The sequence below is a fragment of the Petromyzon marinus genome, chromosome 36, assembly GCF_048934315.1.
Source record: "Petromyzon marinus isolate PM22_M1 ecotype Great Lakes invasive population chromosome 36, UKy_Petmar_22M1.pri1.0, whole genome shotgun sequence".
NCBI classification, from domain to species: domain Eukaryota; kingdom Metazoa; phylum Chordata; class Hyperoartia; order Petromyzontiformes; family Petromyzontidae; genus Petromyzon; species Petromyzon marinus.
In genome coordinates this window covers 646,902-663,449 of record NC_133702.1, presented here as the reverse complement: position 1 = coordinate 663,449, position 16,548 = coordinate 646,902, and the positions used below count along the sequence as shown (strand labels likewise).

At 53.6% G+C, this 16,548-nt stretch overlaps 1 protein-coding gene across 5 annotated transcripts in view; it reads right to left on the bottom strand.

Moving 5' to 3' along the window:
* Positions 1-1,328: 1,328 nt before the first annotated feature.
* LOC116949436 (sortilin-like) overlaps positions 1,329-16,548 on the bottom strand; it is a 33,185-nt gene continuing 17,965 nt past the window's right edge. For 3 of the 5 annotated variants that reach the window (XM_032966777.2, XM_032966782.2, XM_032966783.2), the window contains 12 exons: positions 15,673-15,756; positions 14,611-14,671; positions 13,943-14,098; positions 12,865-12,968; positions 12,101-12,209; positions 11,001-11,169; positions 10,560-10,747; positions 9,573-9,747; positions 8,814-8,933; positions 7,947-8,052; positions 6,852-6,952; positions 5,752-6,245 (listed from right to left, as the gene is read on the bottom strand). In XM_032966777.2, the coding sequence (XP_032822668.2) occupies positions 6,005-6,245; positions 6,852-6,952; positions 7,947-8,052; positions 8,814-8,933; positions 9,573-9,747; positions 10,560-10,747; positions 11,001-11,169; positions 12,101-12,209; positions 12,865-12,968; positions 13,943-14,098; positions 14,611-14,671; positions 15,673-15,756 (1,614 nt within the window). In that variant the 3' untranslated portion in view covers positions 5,752-6,004. The other 2 variants (XM_032966780.2, XM_032966778.2) reach the window with 2 other exon arrangements.

The following is a 16,548-nucleotide window of genomic DNA, read 5'->3' as shown; positions in this document are numbered from 1 at the left end:
AAATAGCTCATAGCCTTTACCTGATAGAGAGAACACAAATTTATCTCTAGTTTGTATTCCAGTCGGGGATTGACTCCATCAACCCTTCAGGGTTGATAAAATTAGTACCACTTTGTGAAAAGTCAATATTGTTTTTCCTGCGGGATAGTTGCTGCCAAGTGAATGTGGACTTTGCAATAATGTGGACATGAATGTGTATACACTTATACGAGTGTATTCACAAGCGTAGTGACTGACTCAGAGACACTAAGAGTAGGAGGCACTCTATTTATTAACAGCCTTCACAGTCCACACAGAGCAACTACAGCCCCCAGTCAGGACAGCTGGCAGACTGGCTGGCCAGATGAAGACGCAGACGAAGACTCCAGCAGCACGACAGGATCCCACTCCAGGCAACAGCCCCAAGCCTTCGCTCGGGGTACTCTTTTATCCTCCCAGCGTGGCCTCGCTCCGCCCCCAGCCACGCCCCCCTTCTAGAACCTACCAGCGGGTTCCCGGGCTGCCCTCACGTGCCCCCTCTCTAACCTCTCCCCTACATCCCTCTCTCTGGTTTATCACATGACCTGCTATCAGGGCTGCTGCAACTGCAGATCTCTGCCATCAACCAGCGCCATGCTACGTAGTGACCAATTCTACGTCACTACACAAGTATACAGCTCCTCGTACACCTGTGTGATCTCACAGGAGCTGGGACAGGGAACAGCGCTGCGCGTGTCAGTGTGATGGAAGGACGCACGTATGAACAGCTTCGGAGTCTACGGAATATTTTCTTTGTAACCTAATGCCACTATGTGAATAAGCCGTGCGTGCACCGTCCATGTGAAGCGATATTGCATTGTGTTATTGCATTTGTTTAGCATGAGAGCTATCTTAACAGATCACTTGAATAATGCATTGCGGTTCCGATTATTAATTTGATTCGTCTGTTAATCACAGACGGGGGATTTACTTCAATATTTTCTCAATGATCACACGAGGCTTCAAAGCAGTGGGGTGCCGGCGTTGGCCCCGCCCCACCAAATGTCCCCATTTGGTCGACCCCAGTTCACTCTCCTTCGCGCCTTAGCACCGAAGTGGTGCCCCCCACACACCGCCTCGACTGGGATGGTGCCCCCCACACACCGCCTCCACCGCCACCCTCACCCCAGAGGAGCTGTAGCCGGGCCTCGTTCCAAAGTGTGTCTTAGCTACGTCATTTTATTTTATTGGCAAATGATGCACCACCGGCCTGTAATGTTCCCACCAAAGTCAGAATTCTGCAATGGCGTGAAAGCAAAGCCTCCATGCAGTAGCTCTTCTATCTCAAACGAAGACCCACAACCGAAACATTTTAAGATGGGTTAAAAACACGCGGTTTTGTTTATTGCTTTGGAGGACAAAAATGCATCGCAGTGTTGCAATTGTAATACGGATTAAACACTGTGAGCAAAACGCGATACCTGTGCTGTTATTTCACTTCCAGATAACAAAAACACAACGCGTTGCTTTGGTACACCACGCGCAATGACTAGGAACGCTTGTATTCCGGTTCCATTAAAACATAGGGCAAGACCCGTTTTGATTCTCTTATCCAACAGGATTGCACTTAAGGAAAAAGTCACAGTAAAGCACACAATAGAACTTGACGCAGTACGAGTGGTCCGCGTTGCGCCCGTGGAGCGCACAAAAGATCACCCACTCTCGCTGGAAGAGAGAGCAGTGGTGATGCATGTGCACTCGAGAATAAATGTATTATGGCCAAAGGGCACCATGGAAACACACGTGTGTGTGTGTGTGAACAGTCTGAGCTCGACAAGAGCCAGGGTTTCGTTTCGTGGCAGTAAACTAATATGGGAAGCAAATAAGGTTGCCACCTGTCTGAGGTTGACATGCTACAATTCGGGAATTGGCACCATCTATGTTCGGGTGTTAGCAACTGATTTGTACTGGGATCTGGTGGTGGCATTGTGTTGAATTGTACTTCAGTATACGGCACGGTATTGACAGGCCTAGGCTGACGGAGAGATATGTCTGGGATTGGTCTGATGGAAAAAGTGGCAGCTCACACAACCATTGGCTCTACTTGACTGCTGCATACTCACCCCGGGTCTGCCGTGCGGGCCCTCCACAGTCGTCAGGAGCAATAAGTTGTACGAGAACTGAGGAGGTGCTCATGCAGGCATGGGCACAGCGCTATACAGTAAGGCCACACAATAGGGAAGTTAATGTCATTTATCAATAACCTGTATTTTATATACATTGGGTTTTCTATAACCTTTTGAGATTAAAACTCTCTCTTAATTTCCCCCCCCCCCTTCCCATTCCCCCGTCCGTACCCCCTCCCCTGGCTTAGGACCCCATTTCACCTTGACACACTCCCTCACTGGGGAGCAGAAGGAGCTCATTTCACCTTGATACACTCCCTAACTGGGGGGCAGAAGGAGCCCATTTCACCTTGATACACTCCCCTTACTGGGGGGCAGAAGGAGCCCATTTCACCTTGACACACTCCCTCACTGGGGAGCAGAAGGAGTCCATGTCACCTTGACACACTCCCCTCACTGGGGAGCAGAAGGAGCCCATTTCACCTTGATACACTCCCCTTACTGGGGGGCAGAAGGAGCCCATTTCACCTTGACACACTCCCTCACTGGGGGGCAGAAGGAGCCCATTTCACCTTGATACACTCCCCTTAGTGGGGGGCAGAAGGAGCCCATTTCACCTTGACACACTCCCCTCACTGGGGGGCAGAAGGAGCCCATGTCACCTTGACACACTCCCCTTACTGGGGAGCGATCACAACCCAGAGGGCGCGAGCTCCAAATGTCCCTGCTCTCTCCCTATCGATACACCTGTCGTGATTCTTACAATGGGTTCAATAAATCTCTGATTCAACAAATTCAATCCCACGGGAAATGTATATTTGCTCCAGATGTTGGCGCTGCTTTAAGGTCGCACGCTGGAACGCGTCACGAGTGCCCCCGTAACCTGGAACTCCGTTTTCCCCAGGCCGCCCGTGCTGTCCACTCCTTGCCCCACGTGATGGCGATGCTCGGGGCTTTCCTGTTCACCATTGCCTACGACGGTCTCTCGTTTTCCCACCGAGTTTAATGCGCCGACTGTTTCTGCGGTGCCTTCAGGTGGTTGCATTTGCATGGTATATCAATCTTAATTGTCTTGTACTTGAAAACCGTGAAGGGCACATGTAATACATACAGTTATAGTTTAAATAAAGACTTACGCAATATTAACTCCTCATTCTACATCTCACTTATCTGCAAAGATCGGGTAAGGGATCTAGGACTCGTCCAGTTATTTAACTAATTTCACACTTGTACGTAATTTACGTAGCTAAAAAACCCGAAACCCGTGCTCGCGAGTGATGTTGTAATTCGAGGTCCCCGCATGGCGGCGGCGGCCTCCCAGGGACCGTGGGGCCACCTGTGCCGCGCCCTGTGGGCTTTGCTCGTGACCACCGTGCTCACGTGGGCAACGGCGTCGGTGCTACGGGAGCCACGCGACGTCTTAACACGACCGTCTCTTCACACGATTCATGAGGGAGAGACCTGGTCATGACGTGCAGGGTCATTCTCTGGTGAATCCACCACTGATGATCCAGGCCTGAGGTTGTTGGGACTACAAGTAGGAGCAGAATAATCCCCACAGAAATGGTGCTTGTACGTTAAGTGCAATCCGCCACTCTCAAGCTCAAGGAGGAATCTGCTAATTTAAGCAGTGCAAATAATATATCGCCTCCAGAACCATCCATGATCAACAATAATCAGGTATCTGGAACCCATACACTCTATCGGAATCATCCACCCTATAACTCATGAGTTCCACACCGCGTGGGGTCACAGCCCGTTACACACCGCGCGGGGTCACGCCCCGTTACACACCGCGTGGGGTCACAGCCCGTTACACACCGCGTGGGGTCACAGCCCGTTACACACCGCGTGGGGTCACAGCCCGTTACACACCGCGTGGGGTCACGCCCCGTTACACACCGCGTGGGGTCACGCCCCGTTACACACCGCGCGGGGTCACGGCCCATTACACACCGCGTGGGGTCACGGCCCATGTGATGGACACAGGAAACACGAGTGGAGGTAGAGTGGTGTTTCAGATACAGAACCCTGTTTCGTTAATAACCTCTTCCACATTAACGACATATACTTCAAACATTCATTAACACGTCGTTTTGCTTGTTAAAAAAGTGTAAATTTGTCTTTTTATCCCATTTCAAAGCCTTTACAATACGCGGCGAGCGTAATAGCGGTCGCGTTCTGTAGAAGGAAGTTGTGTACCACAGAGCCAAGCAGGCAGCGCCCTTGGCTGCTGAATGAGACCTCGAGCACGGCGAGCTCCTGGTGGGTGGCTCTCAAAGTGCAGTCACCTCTAGTCCCATCGTGGGCCCTTTGCTCTTAACGAGCTCTATGCCGCGTGGCCTCTTCAACAGAGGGCGCTTCTCCCTCGAGCGGTGACCTTCCTGCCGGGCGAACTCGCCAAGCGGTCTACTCGCTCGCTGGGTGTCGGCTCCCTGCCACGCTCGTTGCTGCAGGAGGTTCTCCCGCACGGCCTTCAGCTGCATGCCTGCATCATTTTATCAAAGTACTCTATTTAAATAAGAGTACTGTTGAAATAAATATTTTTTCAATAAACTTATACACTTCATAAGAGGTTTTTTTGGGGGGACTTGAATACCTACTATAATCACCCAGGAATGTCTGTCCTTAACGCTCTTGACTCCACATCGACCAGCCTCCCTCATTAATATTCATGAGCAGGTGACGTCCTCCAAATGGACCCCCCCCCCATTCATAATAATTAGTGGCTGACGTCACTTGACATGGGGGGGGGGGGGTGAGGCGCCTCCTCCCCCCTCCTCAGCGTCAACTGACAACCCTCACTACAAAGGCAGAACCCTCACGTCACGTGATCTCCGTCAAGCTATTGAGACATCGAAGTAAAAAGGACGTCGTGATGAACAAGGGATTATAACCTGTAAATGAAATAGCTCTGTGTCACCGCGCCCTTACAATTTGCACACGAATTGATGCAATGAATATCACGTCGCGATCTGCTTTTCGCTTGTAAGTTTCGGATTAACTGCAATACACCCGTCGGACGGGCAAAAGGCTCGTTGTAAATGTTGTGGGTTTACTCTCCAACACACCAGTGTGCTGTACTAGTAACGAATTGGCATGTTTTGTTTACGTGACAAACCTAAGTGTCGGGTGGTGGCAGGTTTAACGACATTTAGATTTAGACGATCTAACCCAAAACATCTTCTTATGGATATTATTCGCGAAAGCCGATGTATTTCATGGGACCTCCTTTGCGTTGTCTTTGAAACTGATTGGTCCACACCAGAGATATGCTATCAGAGTACGTTTTTTGTTTGCATTCTGACCACAAGTATTGTGGTTAATGCAGACATGATTACTAGTGAAAGGTTTCAGTTTGGTGTTTTAACATCATAACACCTGTTTTGTTGCCATAAAAAAGGGGCAAACCTATTCTGAGCATACGTATTATCTACATATTGATTTTTCTATCCACTTTAATTAACGTGGATAATCTTACTTCAACAGTGGAAAGGGTTTAAAGAAATAAAATTAATTCCAGTTCTCCTCCCATCAGGACTGTTAACTGAACTCCTGTAAACATGTTTAAGATTGCATCAGCATTTCCCATCGCAGCAATTCTGTTGCAGGGTCACGTCCGTGCAGATTTTCTGGAGAACCTTCATACTGTAAGAAGATCCTGAAAATAAATACAAGAGATAAAATATTTTTTATTTAAATTATAACTACAACCTAATGCCAAATAATGTGTTTTATCAATACATCTCTAGCCAGTAAGGAAATATCTCTGCCGTGTCTCCGAGTGCTCAGATGTAATCGGCGACATCGCACAGCCATGCACAAGGCTCAAAAGTCAAACTCCACCTGATCATATTAACGTGAATCTGAGCGATAATCTACAGATGAACTCATGATTAAAAATATAGATTTTAATCAAACTATACCAACAGGAATCGTTGCAGAACCGCGTCACCCCCACGGGTAATCGGAGTTGCGGATAAGAAGGCCGCCGATGTGAGATGACCGCCCATAGGAGGCACGGCCAGGAGGAGGGCCGTGTGCCGTGTGACGCCACTCACGTCGTCCGAGTCGGGCAGCATAAGCAGCTTGTCGGCGTCCACTTCGTCGCAGCCAAACTCGTCGTTCTGCTCCAGCTGAGAGAAGCGGTACACGGGCATGCTGCGGAGCAAACGGGCCAGCGGCACGCACCTGTGAGCAACATCTTTCTCCGTCTTTGTTCAGTGACATTTTATTCGTTCCTTTCATTTTTTTAGTTCAACGGTAGTCGTGCTTTTGTTTGCGTGTTCCACCGGTTTCCCTATCTCTGTAACGTGAAGCACGTACCGGTGCTCGCTGTGGTGTATCGCGATCTATAGAACCGTGCTTGTGTGACTAAGATCAGTACCGTGCAGTAACATCTCTACCATCGCAGAACACCCCTGAAATAGCGCTTAGCAGATTATTAGGCCGTTCCTTCTGCCACGTAAAAATTAAGCATCCTCGGGACTATTCCAAATGGCCTTCCTGATTCTTGCTAATCAGCAGCACTCGTCAAGCATGCAAACCCCGCTCTCTCAGCTGACATTTCAGCCAAATTACAACCTGATGTTTACTTCGTGACGGCACCGACGCGCGTACGGCCATTTAAAATATGCGACGTGACGCTGCGTACGGCAATCGGGGGGCACGAAGCGCCAACGGCGGGGCGAGGGTGGGGGGCTCTGTCAGTGTCCCCGGCCCCGCGTCCCCAGCCCCGCGTCCACGTCGCCGGAGCGCCGCGCTCACCTCATCCGGCAGCAGTACTTGCGCACGATGAGGGTGGCCGCCAGCACGGCCAGCGCCAGCACGACCACGACAGTGGCGATCACGCCCCAGTGCAGGTGCAGCTGCGACGACAGAGGGCCCGAATTCACTTTCAATCCTCGTCGATTCGCTGCACGCATCTACTACTGTGTTATACTGTGCACGTGTAAAGGACGCCAAAAGGCCATCGTTCTTATTTATTTCATTTACGCCGTAACTCACGGCAAGCGTACCGGCTTGACTGTTTGAATTGGGTGCTGTTAGGTGCCCGTTGGCTTGTCAATAGGCCGGGACCATCCTGATTGTTCAATGCGGGCCAGCCAATCGTGATCTACTGTCCGTCCAGCGAGCGTCGGGCTTTGCCGGGGAGATTAAACGGAAACGTGGGAGGCTTATCGAAGGGGTAACGGCTGGGAGAACGTCCACAATGTTGTGGGGGTGCCTCTTAACCCACGCGTCCCTCCACGCTGCTGCCGCTGCCCCCGCTGCCCCCGCCTGTACTGTGACCCCTCGCTTTCCCGTGGTGATGGTTGTTGTTTTGTTCGCTCGATCGCGTTCACGTCGCCGCGCGCTCCTCGCTGACCGTTCATGGCCGCACCCTCGTCGTTGATCCGTACGGATCACTCCGATGCTGTTCTTGTTCTGTGCTGATAGCACCACGGATCTCCCATGCAAACTAGCTTTGTAACTGGCTAAACATTGACTTGAATGAACCAGGATCAATTGGACCACTACCCAGACCATGGTGACTACCACTGGGACCAGAACCAAAACAGCACCACGAGAATCTTCACTGAGCCTCCCCACCAGGACCACTCGTCCCGGTGGATCACAACAACCGCCGCCGCCTGTTTGTTTCCGTACGGGCGACTGAGCGTCCGCGCAATGGCGTCGTCCTATAATTGGCGCCTTCGATGCACGGACATTAGGATTAATGTTCGGCCACTCCATGTGGCTGCTCTTATCCACAGGTGAACAAAGATAAACAGGAAGGGCCACAGGTGAGACTTTGGGTGAGTATAATTGGACAATGAGATGCCGGGTGAGAGGATTCCCCGTTGCCCTGTGCGAGACTACCTTGGGGTCGTCCTGGAGCGAATAGGTGCAGGTCTTGGAGATTGAGCGGAGGTCCCCACTGGGGCGGAAGCCGCCTTCGCAGCGGTCCCCGGGGATCTTGCGGTATCTGCGCATGGCAGTGGAGCAGAACCAGAGGGCAGGGTCGGGTATGGGGACAGAAGGAGAGGCATTTTATCAGAGTGAATGCACGCGTGTGCGTATAACACATCGATTCGGCATCCCATCACCAGACTGCAGGTCACAACAAGGGGAGCGGTGTAGCTATGAACTCGGCCACCTGAGTTCAATTCCCGCTCACGGCTAACACCAGTGACGAGTATCTGAACTGGTCACGAGCCTCCTCTAGGTTGACTCAACTTCAAATGAGTAACTGGTGCGATGTGTAAACATCACCACTGGGGATACAAAGGCGGCCGGGCGTGAGGCTGGACACCTACCCCCTCGTGTGCCGTGCCGGCCTTCATAGGTGCTACTCACTCGTAGCACTTGCCCCAACAGTCTGTTCAGGCTATACAGGGGATCTTTGTCTTTGTAAAACACATCAATACTGCAGGTCACAACAGCACACTCACCACACTGCAGGTCACCTCACTTCTGTCTCTGCTTCTTCCCTTGCACTGCTCCGCTCTGGAATTCCCTCCTCCCATCATCGTCATTGTCTCTTCTCTCAAGCTCTTACAATAATAACCGCGTTCAATTCATTAAACTCGTCAACTCTTTATCTATTCCAACGTGGATTATAGTATCGTGTGTTGCTGACCACTTGACATTTTGTGTCTTTAGGGCCTGGGCTCCGCAGCAGCGTTGAAAATAAAACCTCTCAAATCGTGGCGACCGTAAGAGCTGCGGCACAAGGCAGAGACGCACCCTTGGGTGAGCAGCTCCTCCTGCTGGCCCCGCGCGCACACGTGCAGGGAGCGCCGGCCCGGGGCGCTCGCCTCCTCCACGCACTCCCAGCTGCCGTTGGGCCGGAAGAATCCAAAGTCACTGGCAGCGGAAACGAGGAGACTTAGCGCGGCCACGAGGTTTGGAATGTGCGCGAGTGAATATGTGCGTGCGTGCGTGTGAGCGTGTGGGGCGGTGGTGCAGTGGTAGTGCGCTGCGCCACCGAACCCGGCCACCCGAGTTCAATTCCCGCTCATCGCCAGCACTGGTGACGGTTATCTGAACCGGTCCTGGGCCTCCCCTTGGTTGACTTAGCCTCAAATTAGTCCCTGTTGTGGTGTGTAAACATCACCATTGGAGAGACAAAGGCGGTCAGGCGTGGTGCTGGCCACTCACAGCCTCATGTGCTGTGCTGGCCTTCATAAAAGTCTGTAAAGGTTATATGGGGGATCTTTCGCTTTGTGAGGGTATATGTGTGTGTACATGTTTGCTATGTGTACGTGTTAATTGACCCTAGGACACCCATGCAAATTAGTCGTTCCATCTCCAGGGATTGCCATAGTGAAATGTGTCAATTAAAAAAAAGAACCAGAATTGTCAAAAAAATATATTTTGGACAAAGCTGCAAAACATTACTGCATTATCAACTTTACAAATATGAATTCCGGTTGTGACGGTGTCCCCCGCACCGTCGCACTGTCCCTGACCCCAGGGCACAGAGCTGGGAGCGAGTGCACTCACCATGAGTAGTCGCGCTGCGTGCACGGGCACGGCACGGAGCGCGACGCCGGGCGGAGCGCTTGTCCGTTGGTGCGGCACGCGGCATCGGGCTTGAGGCGCATGTCGTGCTCGGTGGAGCCCAGCACGCAGCCGCGGCCCAGGGGAGCCGTCCACTCCTCGTAGTCCCCGGCGACACCTGGCAAGGCGCAAGGGTGGCAACGCCTCCGCTCGGTTGCTAGGGCTGGGCTACGAGACCCAGGATGGTTCGGAATCGTAACCGGACTGCGTGCCTGTGACATGACAAGCGGCCCGGACCTAACTCCTGCTGAGGGCTCCGGCGAGGCAGCAACGCCAACCTGAGGAAGTTTGACGAAGCGCTACGACTGCAGCGAAGCTTGTATCGTCTTTTAATTATTTATGTTCTTGTTTAAAACACAGTTGGCTGATCACAGGCACAAAGGCCTGCAACAACTAGCGGGCAGCAACAAGCAGCACCGTCAACGCAGTAGCAGTAGGTTACAGTTAACGTGCTTTATTGATGTAAGAGCTTCGGAAAGGAATCAACGGGAGGAAGTTCCAAAGGGGAGCAGTTGAAGGGAAGACGCATAGAGAGAAGAGCTACGTGGTGTGCTGGTTGAACACGTGCTGGTTCCTGTGCGTGATCACCAAGTGGAACTTGTGGCACAAACTTCTGCAGTAGACAGCTAAAAGCTGTTGAGATGCAAATCCCAAATATGGCTTTGGATCTGCTAAAATGTAAACGGTTAACAACTGGCTTCTGGGAGCCAGGTCTCACTTAGTCACAGAGGGAAGAGTCGCTCACTGAGGAGAATGGGTGTGACTCAGAGGGGTGACTCAGTCACACTTGGGACAGAGTGGAAACCCACAAGGGGCGACTGAGTCACAGATGTTGACTCGGCCACAGAGGGGCGACTTGGCCACAGAGGGGCGACTCGGTTACAGAGGGGCGGCTCGGCCACAGAGGGGCGACAAGCACAGTTGGCTCACAGTTGCGCTGCAGGAGCTGGCTGAAGTCGATGGTAGTAAGGACGAGTCGTGGCGTGGGGTGGAGGCGCCGGGCAAGGACGCTCGCGGAGAGCGAGCGAGCGCCGGGCTCTGTGAGCAGCCGCTCCAGGGCTAGGGGCTCCAGTGAGAACATGACGCTTCCCCAGCACCGACCTTCGTCCAGTGAGAACCTGCAGCGCGGGGCGCAGCAGCGGCGGGGAGAGAGGCGGACAAAGACGGAGCGTTGGAGGTGTTTGGAATGTGAAAGTGTCGACGTGGCAAGGACACGCCGTAAGAGAAGCGGACACGGCACGACGACGGGGGCTGCCGTGGAAGACAGCGGATAGTCACATCGACGTTCCGTTAGACTGACAGAGCGGCCTCGCCCTGCAGCATTTAAAGCAGCGCAGGGGAGAGCGTGGCACAGCTGGCGGCGCCGGGCACCTCACGGTGTTGACGGTGGCGGCGTAGGGCACGGCCACCAGCAGTCCCCCAGAGTTGAGGATGGCGCAAACGTGCGGTCCCTCCAGGGAGCGCGCCCAAGAGTGGCCTCCGTCGCGCGACACGTACACGTCCGGGGCCGCCGCCGGCGCTTGGCTCTGCCCCACGGTGCCTGGGGGTAAGGGGCGACGAGGACCGGATTCGATGCGAACGTCAAGGGTGGCCAGAGGCGTCCCTACGGTATGACAAATCGGGGCGATCGCCCCGGTCCCTGTGCTTTTGGGGGCCCCGCGCTTCGACGTAACGGGTAACGGTGTCAGACGTAACGCTTGCGGCTTGGTTTGAAAACGTCCCCTGTGATTTCCCCGGGCCCCGCACCCCCCGCTCAGGACGGCCCCGATGGTGACAGCACAGGCACATTGTGCCCTGGTGCAGGGGAGCAACAGCATGCCACCCGCCATTCTCCTCGTCGTTGGTAGATGGCACCACAGAGCCATTTCCACAAACGGTGACTGCACAAAAACCAGGCTGCTCAAAGGAGCTGCGGCGATCGCCATGCGGGGAGACAAGGCTGCCCGAGTTACACCCACGGTGCGAAATGTCACCGAGGTTGGCCCTGGTTGGATTACAACACTGGAGGTGACTGCGTGTGGTCTCATCACACCGGACAATTCGATTTCACGTTGTACCCTTTATCTAATAATGGCGGAGCAGAGAGAAATCATATTATGCTTTGCTCGGGACACCTGGGGAAGTAGGGCGCAAGGGTGAAGAGAATCAGATCATAGGCCCAGCCTGGCTTCTAAGGCCACAACTTGACCACGATTATTTTTCGTAAAATTCACAGCCAAAGAATGAGGAAAAAATAGAAATCGCAGAAAGGTCAGGGAAGAAGCAGGGGGCGGCGCCTGTACTTGATTATATATGTTTTATACATATATATGTTGAACTTCTTTTGCACTGTACATAGCCGGCCGTGCTTATCGGAGGTGTGGGTGAAGGACAACAAACTAAACACAAAAAGCAGTTCAAATGAAATGATACATTTGTCTTGAATTAATCTTTAAATAAAAAGTGAGGGAGGCCGGGCAGCAGCATCTCACCGTGAGCCAGTACCAGGCCGGAAGCGCTGGGCTCGCTGAGCGGGCCGTGCGGCACCTCTCGCACCTCCTGGGACATGCTCAAGTCCGAGTGGATCGTCAGGCGGCACTGCTGACACACGGACAAACATCCCCCATATAGCCTTTAGCAAACTGTTAGGGCAAGTGCTGTTAGCGAGTAGCGCTTCTGAGAGCCGGGACAGCACACGAGGTGGTGGGTGGCCAGCGCCACACCCGGCCACCTTTGTCCCCCAGTGGCGACGTTTATGTATCGCACCAGATACTCATTTGAGTCTGAGTCGACCTAACGGAGGCCCAGGACCGGTTCAGATAATCGCCACTGGTGTTGGTGGCTGTGAGCGGGAATCGAACTCGGATCGCTGAGTTTGTAGCGCAGTGTGCTAACCGCTGCACCACCGCTCACACTCCCCTCCAAGAGGCAACCATTTTAGTGACAAAAACTACACAACGTGCAACCAAACACACAAATGGTCTGCAATTTGCTTGCTCACACCATTGTGACTCAAGTTGAAAGACGACATTACACACGATTAGGGTGATGATGATTTTGAGAATGGAGGTGGTGGTGGAGTTTTATCATGATGATATTGAGAATGGAGATGATCACGATGATCATGATGATGTGTAGATGATGATGGCCGAACACATTGAGGCTCTTGACGAGCCAGTCCGTCACACTGCATTCAGCCTCAGCCACTGCGTGAGGTTGGCTCGGGAGCCGCGTCCGAGTGGGCGCGTGGACGGACCTGCTCTTCCCCGTTGCCACCCTCACACGGCACGTTGGTGGGCCTCGGCAGCGGCTGCCACGCCCCACCCTGGTCGAATGTGATCACGGAGCGCGCCGAGCCGTCTGTGGCGACAAGAGAGATGCGCGGCAGAACGCGACGTTTGCGCCAGCGCTGGAAAGACGCCGCAAACCCACAAGGGGAGATTTCACTGTCGCGGGCGTGGTGGCGCGTGACTGGGGGGTGATATGACTGGGATCTTGTGTCGGAGTTCCCGCTTTTGGCTGAAACATCCAGGAGACGAAACCTCCACAAAGGGGTTTGCCCCAGGCGGAACCTCTCGCCGAGTGTCTCCGTCTCAACGCGGTCCTGCGAGTTCAGGAGGAGGGGGGCGAGTGGGCGGCACGAGACGCCTACGTCAGGACAACTGTGAGACGGCGACCTGAAGTAGGGAACCGCCGAGGAGGATTATGAGATGGAGTCAACATGAGACAGATACGCGTGATGGGCAATGAGCTGCCTGGAGTGGGCAGCACAGAAAGTAGAATTATGACCTCTGTACATAGTTTAGGTGGAATGGTAACGTTTTATACTCGTGACAAAATCAGCTAGAATGTACCCGATTTCGTCAGATCTTGGAAGCTAAGGCGGGGTTGAGCCTGGACGGTGCTTGGGTGGGTGACCGCCAGGCATGGCACAGGTGCTGTGAGGCCTCACAGCACCTGTGCCATGGGCAACATTGTCACTCGCGGGAAGTGCGGCAAAATCCATTGTACTGTACACTCTCCAACATCTACGCTCCCCGCCTTTCCATCAACCTGCACTGAGAAGCATGATGGGGGACGGTCGAACAACCCCCACGGCCTACACGGCCTGGGGCGGTGCTGGCCATGATCAATCGGTGGATTGACAAGAGCTGGACGTGCACGGTAACGTGCATGGTAACGTTCACGGCAACGTGTACTGTAATGTGCACGGGCCTCCCGGGGGAAACCCGGAGGCGTTGCAGGAGTCGCGTTGCCCAACGCAGGCGCCAACGGCTCCCATGAGCGCGGCCGTCCGCGGTGCCGCGCCCGCTCGCCGTGCCGCAGCCCCTCGCCTGCAGAGAGCCGGCTGGTGATGAAGGCGCCCCGCGCCGACGTCACGTTGATGAAGTCCGCGGAGCCGTTCCGCGCCGTGTACAGGTGGCTAGCCAAGGACTCCGAGAAGACGGCCCCCCGGTCATCCGATACGTACAGTGTGCCCCGACCCGTGTCTGTGGGCGGCAAACCCGGTAAATGTGCGACGGTGGGAACAACGTCGACGCGCAGTTTGGAACCGTTGGACCAAAGTTGGGCCAACGTTGGTCCGACGTTCCGTGTCTACTGGGAAACGGATGTGGCCTCCGAGTGAGTTCATCGTCACAGTGGCAGGCCTGTCTGGCTGGAGTCCGCTCACCTCAAGAGTATTTTGTTAAGGTGAGAACTCAAGGGACCATGGTGAGAGTCTCATTGACAGCAGTGACCGGGGTCACCAAACTTACAAAAAACAAAACAAAGTGCAGCAATGAAGCAAAGAGAAATCATAGCAAAAACAAGCCTCGGATTTCAGGATTTGAACATATAGGGCGCTTAAATGCTCAACATCTCAAAGAAGCTTCCATCGTACGTCAAGCCAGCCTGAAGGATCGCAACTGAACACGTGGATGGGATAACAGTGCCACAGAACCAGCGTCATCGGTCGCGTTCCCCGTTCTGAGTTGAGTTCGGTAACCAGTCGGCCACTCACCTCCTTTCTCGTCCACGTGTACGAAGATTATGTTGTCATCCGCTCCCAGGATAGAGTAAAACTGAACGGATGACAAACAGCTACACGTCAGTGAGGAAAACGGTGGAGAAACATGTGCCGAGCTCTCACCAGCATAAACATTCTTGCATTACCGTTCTTATTATCACTGCCTTATGTGTTCTCGAGACAATAGCCTGGCTAGAGGAGTTCTCTTGGTCACTGTGAATCACGCGTGACCCGTTAAGTTACTGCAGCTGGTTATAATCTCCGAGTTACTCAAGAAAACCTCGCCAAGTTTCAACGCTTGCCATGAGGAGGTTTTAATTTTGGGACGCATGGACAGTTCCTCTTTAATATGAATGTCTGCTGGGAACATACAGAATACCAAAGGGGAAATGGTGCGTACGGTGCGACTACCACTCCAACCACGCACTGAGAACCGAGGAACCTCCACTAGCTGGGTCAATGTAAGCTGTACACTCTCCTTATCTCGTCGACTGTTACAGGCGATGGAGATGCCGATGGTGTGCAGCAGCATAATGTTCGTGTCTCATCAGCAGTCGTGCTTGCTTGAGCCAATGCTGGTGGACTCTCAGGATGTGTACAGGCAGGGGCGACATGGGTGCCACGTTTAACTCTGCCGCACCTTGACAGAACCGTGGTGGCGGGTGACGTGACACGCGTGTGACACGTCGCATGCTTAGCGGGACGTGGCGCGGTGCCACGTCGCATCACGTCCGCCGTGATGGACTGCGAGAAGGGGGCGGTGAGGCGTGAATCAAAAGCCACGGCGTGACTCATCAAGGCAGGGTGGTGTCGCCGTGTCGACCAGCGGTCAACTCGCTCTAGAGCAAGCATCCGGCGGTGGTGGCTAGTCCGCCGATTGGAGCGCGGTGCCAGCCTTAACGGGTGGTCTGCACGCTGAGACGCACGGCCCCATGGCGCGTGGTTCGTGACACGAGGCACGGACCGGTGCGATGGGCGGAATGGACGCTGCGGGGATGCAACGTGTGGCGCGAGAGGGCTGGTGAGCGGCGCGCGGGGCTGCGATGTCTCCCTCACCTCTTCGGTGTCGATGGGAGGCAACTGGGCCATGGTCCAGGAGTCTCCCTGGTCCGTGGACACCTGCAGCACCCGCTGCTTGTCCTGCAAGTGCAGCACAGACCGGGGGTGGGCAGTTTCCACGCAGTGCAGCTTCGGTCCCCAGCGGCGATGGGCACGGTCGTTTCGTGCAATGGCCGACGACTCGTCCGAGACAGAGAAAAGCGCGGAGAGCGCCTGCAAAGGAGATATCTGCCAAGGAAACGGCCAGGCTCCAACGGCCCAATAGGCCAAGACCTCATTCCAGCCAAGCGGGAATATCAGCTGTGGGTGGACGGATGAATGCACATGGGATTTATGTAGCACAGAATTTGCTTGGCAGGTCTTTTTTTTAATTACAACTCAACGAGAGCCCAGCACAAAGTACTGATCACAGTACGGGGGGGGGGGGGGGGGACAGAACCTCCGTGAACAAAAGGCTGAGTTCATTCAGGCCAGGGCTTTTAATGAAGGGGGAAATTTGGGCTCTCTGCCCCATGCACGTGGAGACCACAAAGCAAGAACGTGGAAGTTTATGAGGGAAGGGTAAGGGGCTTGGCAGGCCTTTTTCAAGGGCACACTTTGAATGACATATCTTTACCGAAGATCTACAATGCTTTTTATTCAAGGTTCAAACGTTCCTGAATTTCGACACACCCTGCAGGTGTAAGGATTGACCGGTTCAAAATAATTGCTCAGACTTAATGGTGGCAACCCATGATGGTACAGAAACCGTGTCACAGCCCTTGTAATCAGTAATCTCTCGTTCGTGTTGTCACAGACTAAGCCCTATTTGGAAAGAAAGTAAATAAGGACACAATACTGCTCCTTCCCAGGGACAAGAACAATGTAGGGGTT